The following is a 13,477-nucleotide window of genomic DNA, read 5'->3' as shown; positions in this document are numbered from 1 at the left end:
CGCCAGGAGGAACGTTGGTAACGTCAATGCAAACAATAGCAACAACAACAACAACATCAACCATCAATTGCCGAACCCACCTCCACAGGTCAACGTGGAACAGTTGTTGATGATGTAGACATAGATTCTGCAGGGCATGGTTCAAACTATAGCAAATATGTAGCAGGCCCCTGTACAGATGCAAGTTCCTCATCCACTGCAGAACAGGTTGGGGGAATTCATGAGGACCAAGCCACTTATGTTCTCTCAAGCCATGGAACCAATGGATGCAATTGATTGGTTAAAAGCTACATAAAAGAAATTTTGGATAGATCAATGCAATGACAGAGAAAATGTCTTGTTCGTCTCACATCAACTCTCTGGACCAGCATCAGATTGGTGGGATGTTTATACCAATGCACATGAAGATCCTCAAGCCATTACTTGGGCAGGGTTTAGAAACAACTTCTGTACTCATCATATATCCGCTGGAGCTATGAAGATCAAGAAGAAGGAATTTCATGAGTTAAAGTAAGGATCAATGTCTGTGAGTGAATATGTGGCCAAATTTACTCAGCTGTCAACATATACCCAGAAGATGTGGATATAGATGAAAAGAAGCAGGAGCACTTCATGGAGGGACCAAATGATGGGATTCAGTATGCATTGGTGGTGGAACACAAACGTCGCCAGATGGAGCACAAGAGGAAGATGTCTTCTTAAGGCCAGGGTTCGAGCAGTCACTCTCGTCCCCGTTACAACCCGCCTCAGCAAGGACCCATCATCCGTCAATAGAACCAAAGTAGGCCTTAGATGCAAGCCCTGTGTTCGAGCTACCAGGCCCCTCGTCAGGCACTACCACCAGCACCTTAGCACAAGAATGGCAAGCTTCCATTACCAGAAATGCATGTTTCAACTGTGGTGAAGAAAGGTATTTTGCCAACAAGTGTCCGAAGAAGCGTCCAGTTACCACCTAAGGATAGAACAACAATAATGGTTTCAAGCAAGGTCAAGCTTAGAACCAGAGACGTAATGGAAATCAAGCTCCAATCTAAGGCAACCGTGCACAATAGAATTATGTGCGCAGAAAGTCAACCACATCACCAATGAAGAAGCTCAGGACACTCAAGATGTTGTGCTTGGTATGTTTCTTATCAACTCAAGCCCAGTCTCAATATTATTTGATTCCGGAGCATCGTATTCTTTCATTACTACATAATATGTTACGAAGTATAATCTGTCCATTACATCCATGAAGCAACCAATGCTTATTAGCTCTCCAGGTATGTCTGAAAAATAAGGGGGTAGATTTCTAGTCAAGCTTATAGTTTTGGAATCCAATGGCATAGATGTTATTCTCGGAATGAATTGGTTAGCGAAGTTTAATGGAATGATAGACTGTGCCCGAAGAACAGTTCAGTTGACCATTGGAGAAGGTACCAGTATCGAGTTTGTATCAACTATCCCATCAACTGGAGAATGTGTACTCAATAATTTGAATGGTGTTCCTATGAAAGCAATCAATGTGGTGTGCGAGTATCCGGATGTCTTCACTGATGACTTGCCAGGTATACCGCCAGACCGAGATGTTGAATTTATCATTGAGCTTATACCGGGAACATCCCCGATATCTAAATGGTCATATAGGATGCCTGCAAATGAATTAGCGAAACTTAAGAAACAAATCCAAGAGTTAGAGGATAAGGGTTTTATGCACCCGAGTTCGTCACTATGGGGAGCCCTAGTTCTCTTCGTCTAGAAGAAAGATAGTAGCCAAAGAATGTACGTGGATTATAGAGCTCTCAGTGAGGTGACCTTCAAGAACAAGTACCCGCTACCAAGGATTGAGGATCTGTTTGATCAGTTAAAAAGAGCATGTGTCTTCTTCAAGATCGATCTTCGTTCATGTTATCACCAAATGAAGATCCGAGAGTCGAATATACCTGAGACAACTTTCAGTACCCGATATAGTCTTTATGAGTTCACGGTTATGTCCTTCGGGTTAACCAATGCTCCAACTTACTTCATGTATCTTATGAACAAAGTTTTTATGGAGTACTTGAATAAGTTCATAGTAGTTTTCATTGAACATATCCTCATATTCTCAAAGGATGAACAAGAACATGAAGGACGCTTAAGTTTTTATGGAGTACTTGAACAGAAGCTTGGTATTTTCGGAGGAAATGAATTATAAGTCACTGGACTATTCGGTGATGCTATGTGAAAGAACACCGGAGCATTTTGCAACAGCTACTGACAACTGTCAGATCAGCGTGTGGAAAAAGTAAACTCACCGGATTGTCCGATATTAATAGAGGCGTGTTCATAAAAAAAGTGAGTGGTTGTGCAATGGCTAGATTTGGATTTTTAGCCTATGTATATCCCCTCACTTGGTTTCATTCGTCCCTTTTGCAAACCAGAAGCATTCATACACAGTGTGTATCATCTAGAGGCAAGGGAGAGCACTTGAGGTGATTTGCAAGTTATTAATTGAAGATTAAGGACTCCATTAGTACTTCAAGAGTAGTGAGTATGCATCTAGCTGTTGTTTAGGCTGTATAAGGATCAAGTGAACTAGTTAGCTTGTCACTATTGATGGTTGGCAACACCTAGCCGGTCGTGGGGATTGAAGGTGTTCTCGATGAGCTCTTGGATGTCTTGTGTGAGCCTCGAGAAGCTCGTGTACTTGGTTTGATGCTCGCTAATTCGGAGAAACTCATGTACTTGGTGACTCAAGGGGGAGCGACATCCTTTTGTGGATGCTCCAACGAGGATTAGTGGAGAGTGCCAACTCTTCGATACCTCGGGAAAAACTCAGTGTCCTCTTTTCCTACTCTTGTTACATTCCGCATTTTGCTTCTAGCGTTTCGTTCATGCAAGTTTCAATTTCGCACTTTACTTATGTTCTATATGCTTACATTTTTATGCTTATCATTTTAGCTTGCTAGGACGTCTAGTTGCTTTTATTCTTTCTAGGCTAAGGTTGCTTTTTATTCTAGAATTCAATAGTTGGTTTAGTTTTTGATTAATGCCCTATTTACCCCCCTCTAGTGCCATTAGATTCTTTCAACGGTGGGGAACCTCGGTTATGAAGCCAGATGATTGAAACTTTGACTCGTGTCTTAAAGAATCATTCACATAGAAATAGATTACTTTTATAACTATTTTACTACTAAAATGGCTTTTATGCAAACAAACTATTGAGTAAAACCTATCTTGACTTTTAGCCCATATGTCTTTGCTGAACATTTCATATACTCACGCTTGCTCTCTCTCCCTTAATCTTGTTGCTTCTCAAAAGGCGATGACTTCCTAGAAGATGAAGCGAAGCTCTAAACAGGTGACTTTTCGATCGATTGTCTGTAGAGTTGAGCGCCACGCTAAGTTTATTTCCATTGTTTTGTAATCTTTTTTTAAAACTATTAGGTTATTGATGTAATAAAGTAACGTTATAATAATAGATATTATATATGTTACTCACTTATAATGACTATATGTATGTAACTTGATCCTGATATACATATAGTTTATATTAAATTTTTTAAAAAAACTAGATGTGATGTATCAGTTGCTTAAAAAACAATCCAAAACTCAGTTGGATCAACAGAGCTTCCTTGTTACATGCGCCTTCATGGTCATCAGTCCACACTCCACAAAATGATGATCAGAAGCATCCACGACGACCTAAAGGCATATCCGCAAAATAAAAGAAGGCCAAAAGCCCTGATGGGAACACACTGAAATCAGCTTCCACAAATCCACATCATTATGAAGATGCTTACATACGTAAACACATTATTTATGACTCCGGCTACCAAAATCTCCATCCTTGGCTCCTCGTAGTGCGGCTCACTCTAACCTTTCCATTCTTGCTCGTGGGTGACCCACCCAGGTAGCAGAAACACCATGCCCAGAAATAGTTTGGAGGAACAGCTTGTATCTTCCAACGATACATTCAGATAAGACTTACATGTACGGTCGATACCAAAAATACCCTCTACCGAAGGACTGAAGAACATTTATGTTTTCCTACTCCTGTTCCTAAACCTATACTGACTGTTTTTACCATGAAAACGACTTCTGAATACATGATTACAGAGAATGTGACAAGTTGCCAAACCAGTTGAAGCAGGCAGTAGAAGCAACAAGGAGACAGGTGACTACATATTGCACTATATACTAGTATATATAAGTAAATAAAAAGAGGACCTAAAGGTCAGTTTGATGATGTACAAAAGGTTACTCCTATAGACATAGAAGGCTATAGAATACGAGAGGTATGAAAGCATTGTCGAGCTGTGCTGTATACGCCTCCAATAATCCACTCAATGTTACAGCTATCAAAAGCGATAACCAATTCTGTGCCAACATGAGAAAGATGGTCAGTAAGAATTTATGCTTACTTTGTTGGTTTTAGTTGGACTTTCAGTAGCTTGAAAGCAAGAAAGAGATCGAACCTGAGAAAGAATGTACCCACTGGAAGCTAAGAGTGACACCAGAATCGAGCAGGCTGCTAGCACAGAAGTTATGCCTGCTGCAGTGCCTTCGATTGTTTTCTCTAACATGTCAGATAAGACAGAAACATAAGAGTTCAGAGAACAAAGAGTGGAAGGACAAATACTGAAGAAACTGAACTCACTTCCTGTCTTGCTCCATCTTAATACGCCATACTTGTACCCTATCATCGATGCCTAGGGTAAAAAAAGAAAAAAGAGAGAGAACTCATCATATATTCATATAGACCAAACATAATAACCAACAGACGACACACATTAGACAGAACTTACCATGGTATCACCTATCCCCAAGCTGAGAATTCCAGCAAAAGGGGCAAGCGGTCGGTCATTTAATCCAGATGACATCCATTTAGGAAGTGCACAGCCCAGTAGGAGTGAAAAATGGCTGAAAACACCGATAATATTAAGTTTATCATACCACAGAACAAGAAAAAAGTGAGATGCAAATTGTGGATAATGAAGACTACTAAACCACACCTACCTAACAATAAGAATCTCAGAATCACGATGATCAGTAAAGGCGTTCATAAACTGATGCACAACACACCCAAGAGGGTATATTTCCCAAATCTGGGGCATGGTTAAACATTTTGTGGGGGAAATGAGCACGAGTTAGCATATTAGATATCGCTCAGATAAAAGAAAAAGTAAGTGAACTAGAACTTGGGACGAAAAAACAAAAACTTTCTTACCCGGATCATCTCCAATATTAAGAAAACTCCAAATGCTGCACCAAATGCCAAGTCCAAGAAAGCAGGCTGCAAAACATAACCATTTTTCCAGAACAAACAACTGAATATTCTGATGGAAATCGAACTATGTTTTTAGCACTGATGAAAATTGAACTTAAAAATACACAAATCACCTGAAATATAACAGCAGGAGAGAAAATCAGAACAGCAACAAGATGATAATACTTGCGCAGAAGAATCCTCTCTGTTTTGCTTTGCTTTGATATACTGTAGAACCTTCTAACTGATGCATATATCACACATATCCAGTATGCACATAAAGCAAGTCGTTCATGTGAATCAGTGAACATATAGTTAAAAATCCTGTGAAACAATGAACCATTAAGCAAACAACAAGTCAACATCCATGAAGATTTTATAAGCAAGAACATAGATCAAGGCATAAATAGTCCATTTCAAAATAGTTGTCTAACTACCCTATTCACACAGACCAAGGAGTCACAAAATCGAAGTACTAGATGGTACTTAACCATGTCGAATGATGTTTCTCAACCACTAACATCTTTCTCAACATTAATAGCACAGGTATAGGATGGAAAACATAATAACTTCACTATCAATTCTATCAAAGACTAAATATTTTGAAATGAGAAATCCCAATATCCAGACAACTACCTTTAAACAGAGGGGATATTTAATTTAAGGGTGTCACATTCAATAATGTATATGATTAAGAAGGGCATGTCTGAGTGCATACTTTTAGGCTCTTTACATGAAAAGCGAACCGCTATTCTTACCAAACAAAAGGATGCACTTCGAGACCTTGAACAAGGCGTGTCCATGATGGCACTAAAAACAGTAACACCACCACCACCGAGATATAGAATATAGCAGAACCAATTCCTTTTTGTGTATGTTCCTCAACTGCTTGTGTTTGGTGCTTCCCCTGCGTTCTACAGTAATCCCAAACTTGAAGAGAACTTTTGTATAGCAAGGGAAGCAGAAAAAGGCCAAGCAAAATCCCCTGCGAAAAAGGGAATAAATATAAACGCACTACAACGCTCATGCCAGACAATCAAAAGTAACCCTACCTGAATAATTGTGGTCATATCGCTTCTAGTTCCAGGCATGTGAATGAATGCTTCTGATATCACAGAGAACTTCATCTGCCAGCACAAATACAGGGCAAAATAAATAAGTAAATAAAATAAGCTTCGCTACTATTTTGCTGGTAGAACAAATCACACCTTTGAAAGAGTATGAGCCAACATATCACCAAAGTAAAGAACAAGTCCACTTGACACCAGAACTGCCTCCCCTAAAATTTACAAAAGAGTGTAAATAAATGAGGAAAAAGCAATACCTTCAAGTCAAGATAACACATGAAATACGCTGATAGATTACAGAGACAAAAAAAAAATCACACAAGATAACTGGACTTAAATATTAAACAATGTAGGTGCAATTGCATTCATTTTTTATATAAACTATAAGATATATAACAAGTTATGAATTTCTGTTAGCATATGAAACAGACATAACAAAAAAGAAGAGAAATAAAGACCTAATTACATCTTAGACTTCAGGTACAAACCAAAAGATGAACATGAAGGAAACTTCTCTAGAATATGCTTGATTAAGATCACAGCAGCCACTCCATGGCAAAGCAAATACACTATATTGCTCATTGCCATCAGACCTACAATAAATTCAACATATAGATAAGTTTGTCAACTTCCTTGTGTATGCTGGACCTAAATTACATTTAAATGCAGATAAAACATGCAAGTTACCTCCATCAGTCTTCAGTAGAAAGGACAAGAAGTATGCCGTGAGATATGAAACTATCAACAATGAGCCATATTTCAGATATTTAGAGATTCCATTGCTGGGAGACTGCCGTAGATGCCAAAGGAAGAAAGCTAGCACACTGAGGCAGCTAATTGATGCTGCCCAGTATTGCATTTCGAGGTACGTGATTTCTAGCCATGGAAATGGAATGTAGTTAGAGAATTGTATGCATCACATAAAAGCTAAGTATAAAAGAAATAGACAATAAGCACACTTCAGAAACCCGTTGAGTTGTGAATTGTCGACATAGGTTTGAGGCAAGTCTTCATCTAAGAGCCAACATAGTCAAGACCATAAGATAGAAATATACCTTCAGGCCCATTAGAATCTGCCGGCAAGACCCTCGACAGTTGGATTAACCGAGAAAGCATGACGCTAGGAAGAGTGGTGGCACCAAGTAGTATGCCAGACGAAGCACCTGGCCTAGGGCATATAATACATCATTGTTATGCATTTTTTTGGCAGACACACAAAAGAGCGTCCAACCACCACAAACTAGGTAGCTCACACACAACACAACAGGCGATAAAAATGTAATGTTTAAGCAATTGCAGATTGTGCAACCTAAAAAGAGCATGCAAGTGGCCGAGTGGGTTTGCACATCATATGATCCCAATTAATCTCAAGAACAAAACAATAAGCGCTGCTGGTTAAAATTGACTTTGAGAAGGTCTATGACAAGGTAAAATAGTGTTACCTGGAAAGAGTCATGAAAGGGAAATGATTCCCCCTAAGTGGATAGAATGAGTCATGCAATCTGTCAAGGGGGACAAAGTGTGCATAAACATTAATGGTTAGAGGGGACTTTTTTTTAGAACATACCAAGGGCTTAGACAGGGGATCTCTTATCCCCCTTGCTCTTTAATATTGCTACAGATGTGTTGAGTGCCCTGATGGACAGAGCAACATCCAAAGGTCTGCTCAAGGGGTTGTAGACCACTTAATTCCTGGAGGGATCACTTACGTTCAATATGCAGATGACACCATTCTGATGACATCTCTATTCTTCAACCTCAAAATTATACTTTACTGCTTTGAATGGTTGTCTGGCCTTAAAATCAACTTCCACAAAAGTGAGATCTTTGCTTTTGGGATGGAGCAATCTGAGAAGGAAAGGGTTGCAAACATGCTTAACTGCAAGCTGGGATAGCTCCTTCTGACCTAGGTATCCCAGTTTCTGATCACCAGTTAGGTATTTCGCCTCCTTAGAAGTTCAAACAAAAATGATCAAAAGGCTTGTCCTATGGAAGGGTAAAAACCTGATCTATGGAAGGGTAAAAGCCTGACCTATGGGGACAAATTAACTTTGACAAATTCCTGCTCAACCAGCTTACCCATGTTCACCATGGGATTTTATCTCCTCCCCAGAGGGGTTCACAAAAAAATAGACACTGGCAGGTCAAGATTCTTTTGGAGGGGAGCTGATGATGTGAATAGATAACATTTGGCTAATTGGGAAGCTATTTGTAGGCCTAAAGACTACGAAGGTCTTAGTATTTTAAACACTACAGTTATGAACGAGTGCCTGCTGGTCAAGTGGATTTGGAAGATCTATTCTAGGTCTAAAGACACCTAGTGCAAACTCCTAAAAGCCAAATATATGCTAAATGATAGTTTTCTCACCTCCAGGCAGAGAGGCATGTCTCAGTTTTGGCAAGCCTTGCATAAGGTGAAACACCTTTTCCAATGAGGAGCTATTTACAAAGTGAATAAGGGCAACAAAGCTCTCTCCTAGAAGGATGTTTGGTTGGGTGATACTCCACTGAATACACAATTCCATGACCTTTTTTGTATTTGCTCTGATCCAGATTCTCGAGTTTTAGACTGCTGGGTTAATAATGAGTGGGAGGTGAAGTTTAGGAGAAGCCTGACCTCTTGTGACCTGCTCTAATGGGATGTCATGATGCACAAGCTGCAATGCATTCAGCTAAATGGTAACGATGACTAGGTGAATTGGGCTCTTGAAAAATCAAGGAGATTTATCACCAAGTCTCTCTACAGGTTCCTCACTTTTGAGGGTTTTTCTAGCAAGGATGCTATGAAGATTTAGACTTGCAAAATCCCTCTCAGAATTAAGGTGTTCATTTGGTAAATGTCGCATAATAAGCTTCTGGCCTCCTCCCTAAAGAAAAGGGGTTGGAAAGGGAGTTCAACCTGCTGCCTGTGCAATATGCCTGAGGATGTCAATCATACCTTCTTTTGGTGTGTATTGGCACATTTTTCTTGGTATGCTTTGAGAGACTCGTTTGGGTGGAATGGGTTTCCCAATTCGATAGCTGACTTATGGGCGAGATGACTTCCGGAGAAATTCAATATCTCTCAAAATCCAGGTCTTTTCCTCTTTGCAGGTATTGCTTGGACTCTGTGGAGGACTAGGAATTCCATGACGATCGAGAAGAAATTCCCCCGCAAACCTACTGATGTTCTAATGCTAGCTATGTCGTTTGTGTAGAAATAGAGCATCCTCCTCAGAAATGATGATCAACTTAAGGTGGACAATGCTCGTTTGCATGCATGCGAGTGGTTGTTGGGCTTCTCCCTTCCTGTTGTTGTTCCTGTTTCGGATGTCTGGGAGCTTTAGGCATTTTCTTGAGGCTTTGGTGCTCTCTGTGTAATAGGCTAGCTTTGTTGAGGACGTTCTATCATTATACTGTGCCTGTGATCACCAATTTGCTGGTTGTATCCCAGCTGCCTTATGTTCTCATTTTTTCTTCTTTCTGGTTTTGTTCTGTAAACCTGGTTATTGGCTTTTAATAAAAACCGAGGTAATCTCTGTTAAAAAAAAAATCTCAAGAGAGACAACATTGTTATTCGAATGTGCAACTAAAGCACCTCTGTATTCCCCATCGCAACAAGAGTTAGCTAAGTTCTACTGAAAGCCAAGTTACTTATAAAAACAACTGTCCCTCCAAATTCCAAAGAACCAAAGCCTGACCTTAACATTAATGTCAACGGAAGAGCCACAAGTCACAATTAAACACGTTCTTTGGTAAACAGTTAAATGCATTTCGGCTGTATGTTAAATCTAACAATTCGACTGAACAGGGTGTCAGATCTCACTGCATCAACTTAATCTCTAGCACACCTACTAATGCCCTAATTTCAACAATTATTCCCCAAATGTGTATGCACTATGCAGCGCAGACAACGAGGCAACCTGTTTTCAACGATCCTCTGTACGAATTCGCCTCAGGTTTGCAGCTCCACCAGGAGCTTTGCAGGTACTACACTCCCAGTCTCCCACCCACTAAAAGGAGCTCCAACGCACCTAGTTCGCTGGGTGGGGAACCGAACATGACCAAATTTACACCGTGGAGGGTGAAATACCCACAGCTAACCAAATCGCGGACAGTTGTCCAATTCGAGAGACAGAGAGAGGTAAGGGCGCACCTGGTCTTGAAGGGGCGGAGGCGGGGGGCGGAGGCGGGAGCGGAGCCATCCACGGCAAGCTCGACCGCGAGGGCGGCAGCGGCGAGGAGCGCAAGCGGGGCGGCGAGGTGGGCGGGGGCCGCGAGCGCGACGCGTGCGGCGAAGAGGAAGACCACGAGCCGCTCGCCGGTGAGCAGCGCCGGCGCCATCGCCAGCGACGGGGAGGCGCGCGCGAACCTGGTCAGTTTGGCCGGGCCGTTACGCTACGCATCGGGTGGGTTTGGTCCGGTCCGGTCCGGCGTGGTGTGCAGAGGTTGGGGTGGGTCAATCATCAGTGGGTGCGGTCAAAGTTGGTGACCAATTCGTGACTCTCGTGACGCGTTCCATGGGCCTGTTTGCATTCAAGCCAGCGCTGACGTCGACCAAAAGATGTCTAGCAAAGTTACAAATAAATAGTAAAATATCAGAGGATAAATAATATTATAACTTTAAATATTATAGTAAAATATACTTAATATGGTACTGTATCATTAGATATGATCCGTCCACTTAAATTCAACGGTTCACATCAATTTAATGTTACCTGCCGAGATCTCATTCCCGCTCACGCATCCACGTCCAGTTCATTTTTGCACTCAGGCTGGCGATATCGTGGGTGACTGATTCCTCTATCAAACAACGAGACTGTCACATATATGATAGCCTAGAGAAATTTATATACTTTTTTTGAGTGAATAGAAATTTATATATTGGATAAATATATAAATACAGAAACCGATAATAGGCCCAAATCAAAATAGATGGAAATTTATATTTTGGACCGAGTCATAGGAGCGGAGCTGTTTAATTTTAATCACATCTACATTATCAATCGACCCCAGTGTGTCCCCAAATAATCATAAGTTCAAGAGATAATTTAATTTAAACTTCAGTGATTTGCCATCAGATTTTGAAATCTTTCTTCCACACCATTAAATAATTGGAACTTCTACTTTATGCCATATGAACAGACAATGTTGCCCTGAAGTTACAGATATAGCCTGTTTTACCCATAAAAACAACAAAAACTCGAACCAGATTACTAGCCTAAAGCTAACAAAAAATCCCCACCGAGCAAATTCAAATTGACGTAACTTGAAACCTAAGAGCATCTCTAACAGCCTCATCAACGCGCATACAATACGACCAAAACATCGAAACGACCAATTTTCCGTTTCCAGTAGACTAGCTAGCATGCACGTCATCTGACCAAAACGTCAAAATGATCAATTTTCCGTCTCCAGTAGACTAGCCAATGTGCACGACATTTTACCAGCCTCGCCATTCGGCTCCTCTAGCACGTCAAACTTGGTGTGTCTCTCCCCCACGCCATCCTCCAATTGCAGGTCGCCTCGTGCGCTCCTGCCACCATTCGGCATCCTCTAGCGCACTGCCACCATCCCCTCTCCCATCTGCCTCCCCGCCGCCTGGCCTCGGCTCCCCTTTGACCTCCGCAGCTCCACCCTGAGCCCGCGGCGCTGCATTCCCTCGCACTCGTCAGAGGTAACGCATCTCGGCGTTCTCTTGTTGCTTACATCCCTGCCTAGTTTCATGATCTAGAGCTCATTTGGGCCGTGATAGTCCTAGATCCGTGCGAAATTAGAGCTTTCGCCGCCTCTGCTCTCCTGCTACCCTCCTCAAATCGCGCACCGCAACCCTTAGACTGTGAGCCAAACGAAATTGGGGTTGAATCTTTTCCTCGATACTTCGATTAGAGTTACTCCGCCCTTTGGAAATTCTCTGATGTGGTAAGTTCCATCAGCCCTTTCCTGATATATTTTGGTGCCTTTCTCGAATTCTTTGTTGGGGTCAGGGGAACTGGTAGGCTTCTGCTGAGGAGGGTTCGAATTTGATCCATCTTCTGCTATTGTACTAGCAGCCGCGGAGATCATAGTGGTATAATCGTATTCTTATTGAGCATCTACATGCTCTGGTTCGTAGTTGCAAGACAAAGATTTTATCTTTGCAGGTGATTTGGGAGTGGGAGGCTTCTTGATTTGTGTTGTGGGGACTTTTCTTGATTACTTGATTTGACCAAAAGTTATGGAAACCTATATCCTCGTTGTTGCTAGGTTAATTGAGATGATGCGTTGCTTAAAAGCCACAATTTTAGTGAATTTAGTCATCTTGGTCGAAAGTTTGATTTCTTATACTTCACGTGTTTACAAGTCATAACCATAACTTACGTGTAGCATCATCACTCCTACTGGATGACAACGACTTCAGATATAATAGACATGCAAGTTCTGCTCTATTTTTCAGCACTAAATTCACACAGGTGACAGGTCCAATTTTCATGTCTCCTTGTTCTTTGATGTGCTATTTCTAGGAATTTTCACACTTTGTTGCTATGTGTTTTGCATGCAGAAATTTTATGCTTTAGATGTTGCGACGCTTCATTGCAATGTTGGAGATGAGACAAAAATATATAGGAGAGGACACAGAGAGAGCTGAGAGAGGTGACACCTCGGGAATGACAAATGGAGTTGCATATATAGATTTGAAAAAATAGCCGTTGAAAATATAGCTTGGAAATATATCTGTTAGAAAATCTTTTATTAGAAATATAGTCATTATAAAAATATAGTTGTTATGAATATATTGTTAGTTATAGAATACTATTAAAAAATAGAAGCGGAGAATATGAAGGTGAAATTTGAATGCACTATTAGAGTGGTAGAGTAATATAGAGAAGTAATATTTATAGATAATAATTTATATAAAAATATAGATAATATATTATAGATAATCTGTTGAAATTGCTCTAATAGCGTAGGACTCAGCTAGTCAGCTATAACAAGAGCGAAATGACCTTTTGAATGCAAATCGTAAATGTTCACGTGAGGCGACACGCCACGCATCTCTAGTAGTAGTAGTACTATTTCGGGCACAGTCCTACAAATCTTAACGTTCCTTTTCCGTCCAAATTATATTAGTCACACACAAAGAAAACAACTCCGGTATCAATCTTCACATATTTGTACCTTTGAATTATATACCACTGAATAATCTATACTTTAGCCACTGAAA

General features: G+C 40.8%; 1 protein-coding gene across 3 annotated transcripts; it reads right to left on the bottom strand.

The window, feature by feature from the left end:
* Positions 1–3,637: 3,637 nt before the first annotated feature.
* Positions 3,638–10,712, bottom strand: LOC133918353 (dolichol kinase EVAN-like). 3 transcript variants are annotated; one of them, XM_062362202.1, is made up of 14 exons: positions 10,430–10,712; positions 7,350–7,462; positions 6,982–7,170; positions 6,783–6,887; positions 6,436–6,506; positions 6,280–6,354; positions 5,986–6,212; positions 5,362–5,551; positions 5,189–5,254; positions 4,978–5,066; positions 4,767–4,881; positions 4,619–4,670; positions 4,437–4,537; positions 3,638–4,338 (listed from the first exon to the last, which is right to left on the bottom strand). In XM_062362202.1, the coding sequence occupies exons 1-14, from the start codon at positions 10,615–10,617 to the stop codon at positions 4,225–4,227; spliced, it is 1,695 nt and encodes a 564-aa protein (XP_062218186.1). In that variant the 5' UTR covers positions 10,618–10,712; the 3' UTR covers positions 3,638–4,224. The 3 variants fall into 3 exon arrangements, with proteins under 3 accessions (XP_062218186.1, XP_062218187.1, XP_062218188.1); XM_062362203.1 differs by having other exon boundaries at positions 7,350–7,457; positions 10,430–10,625; XM_062362204.1 differs by lacking the exon at positions 7,350–7,462 and having other exon boundaries at positions 10,430–10,625.
* Positions 10,713–13,477: the final 2,765 nt, after the last annotated feature.

This window comes from Phragmites australis, chromosome 5, assembly GCF_958298935.1.
Source record: "Phragmites australis chromosome 5, lpPhrAust1.1, whole genome shotgun sequence".
Classification (NCBI taxonomy): domain Eukaryota; kingdom Viridiplantae; phylum Streptophyta; class Magnoliopsida; order Poales; family Poaceae; genus Phragmites; species Phragmites australis.
Note: the sequence above shows the minus strand (reverse complement) of the source record. Positions and strands in the feature narration are given on the sequence as shown.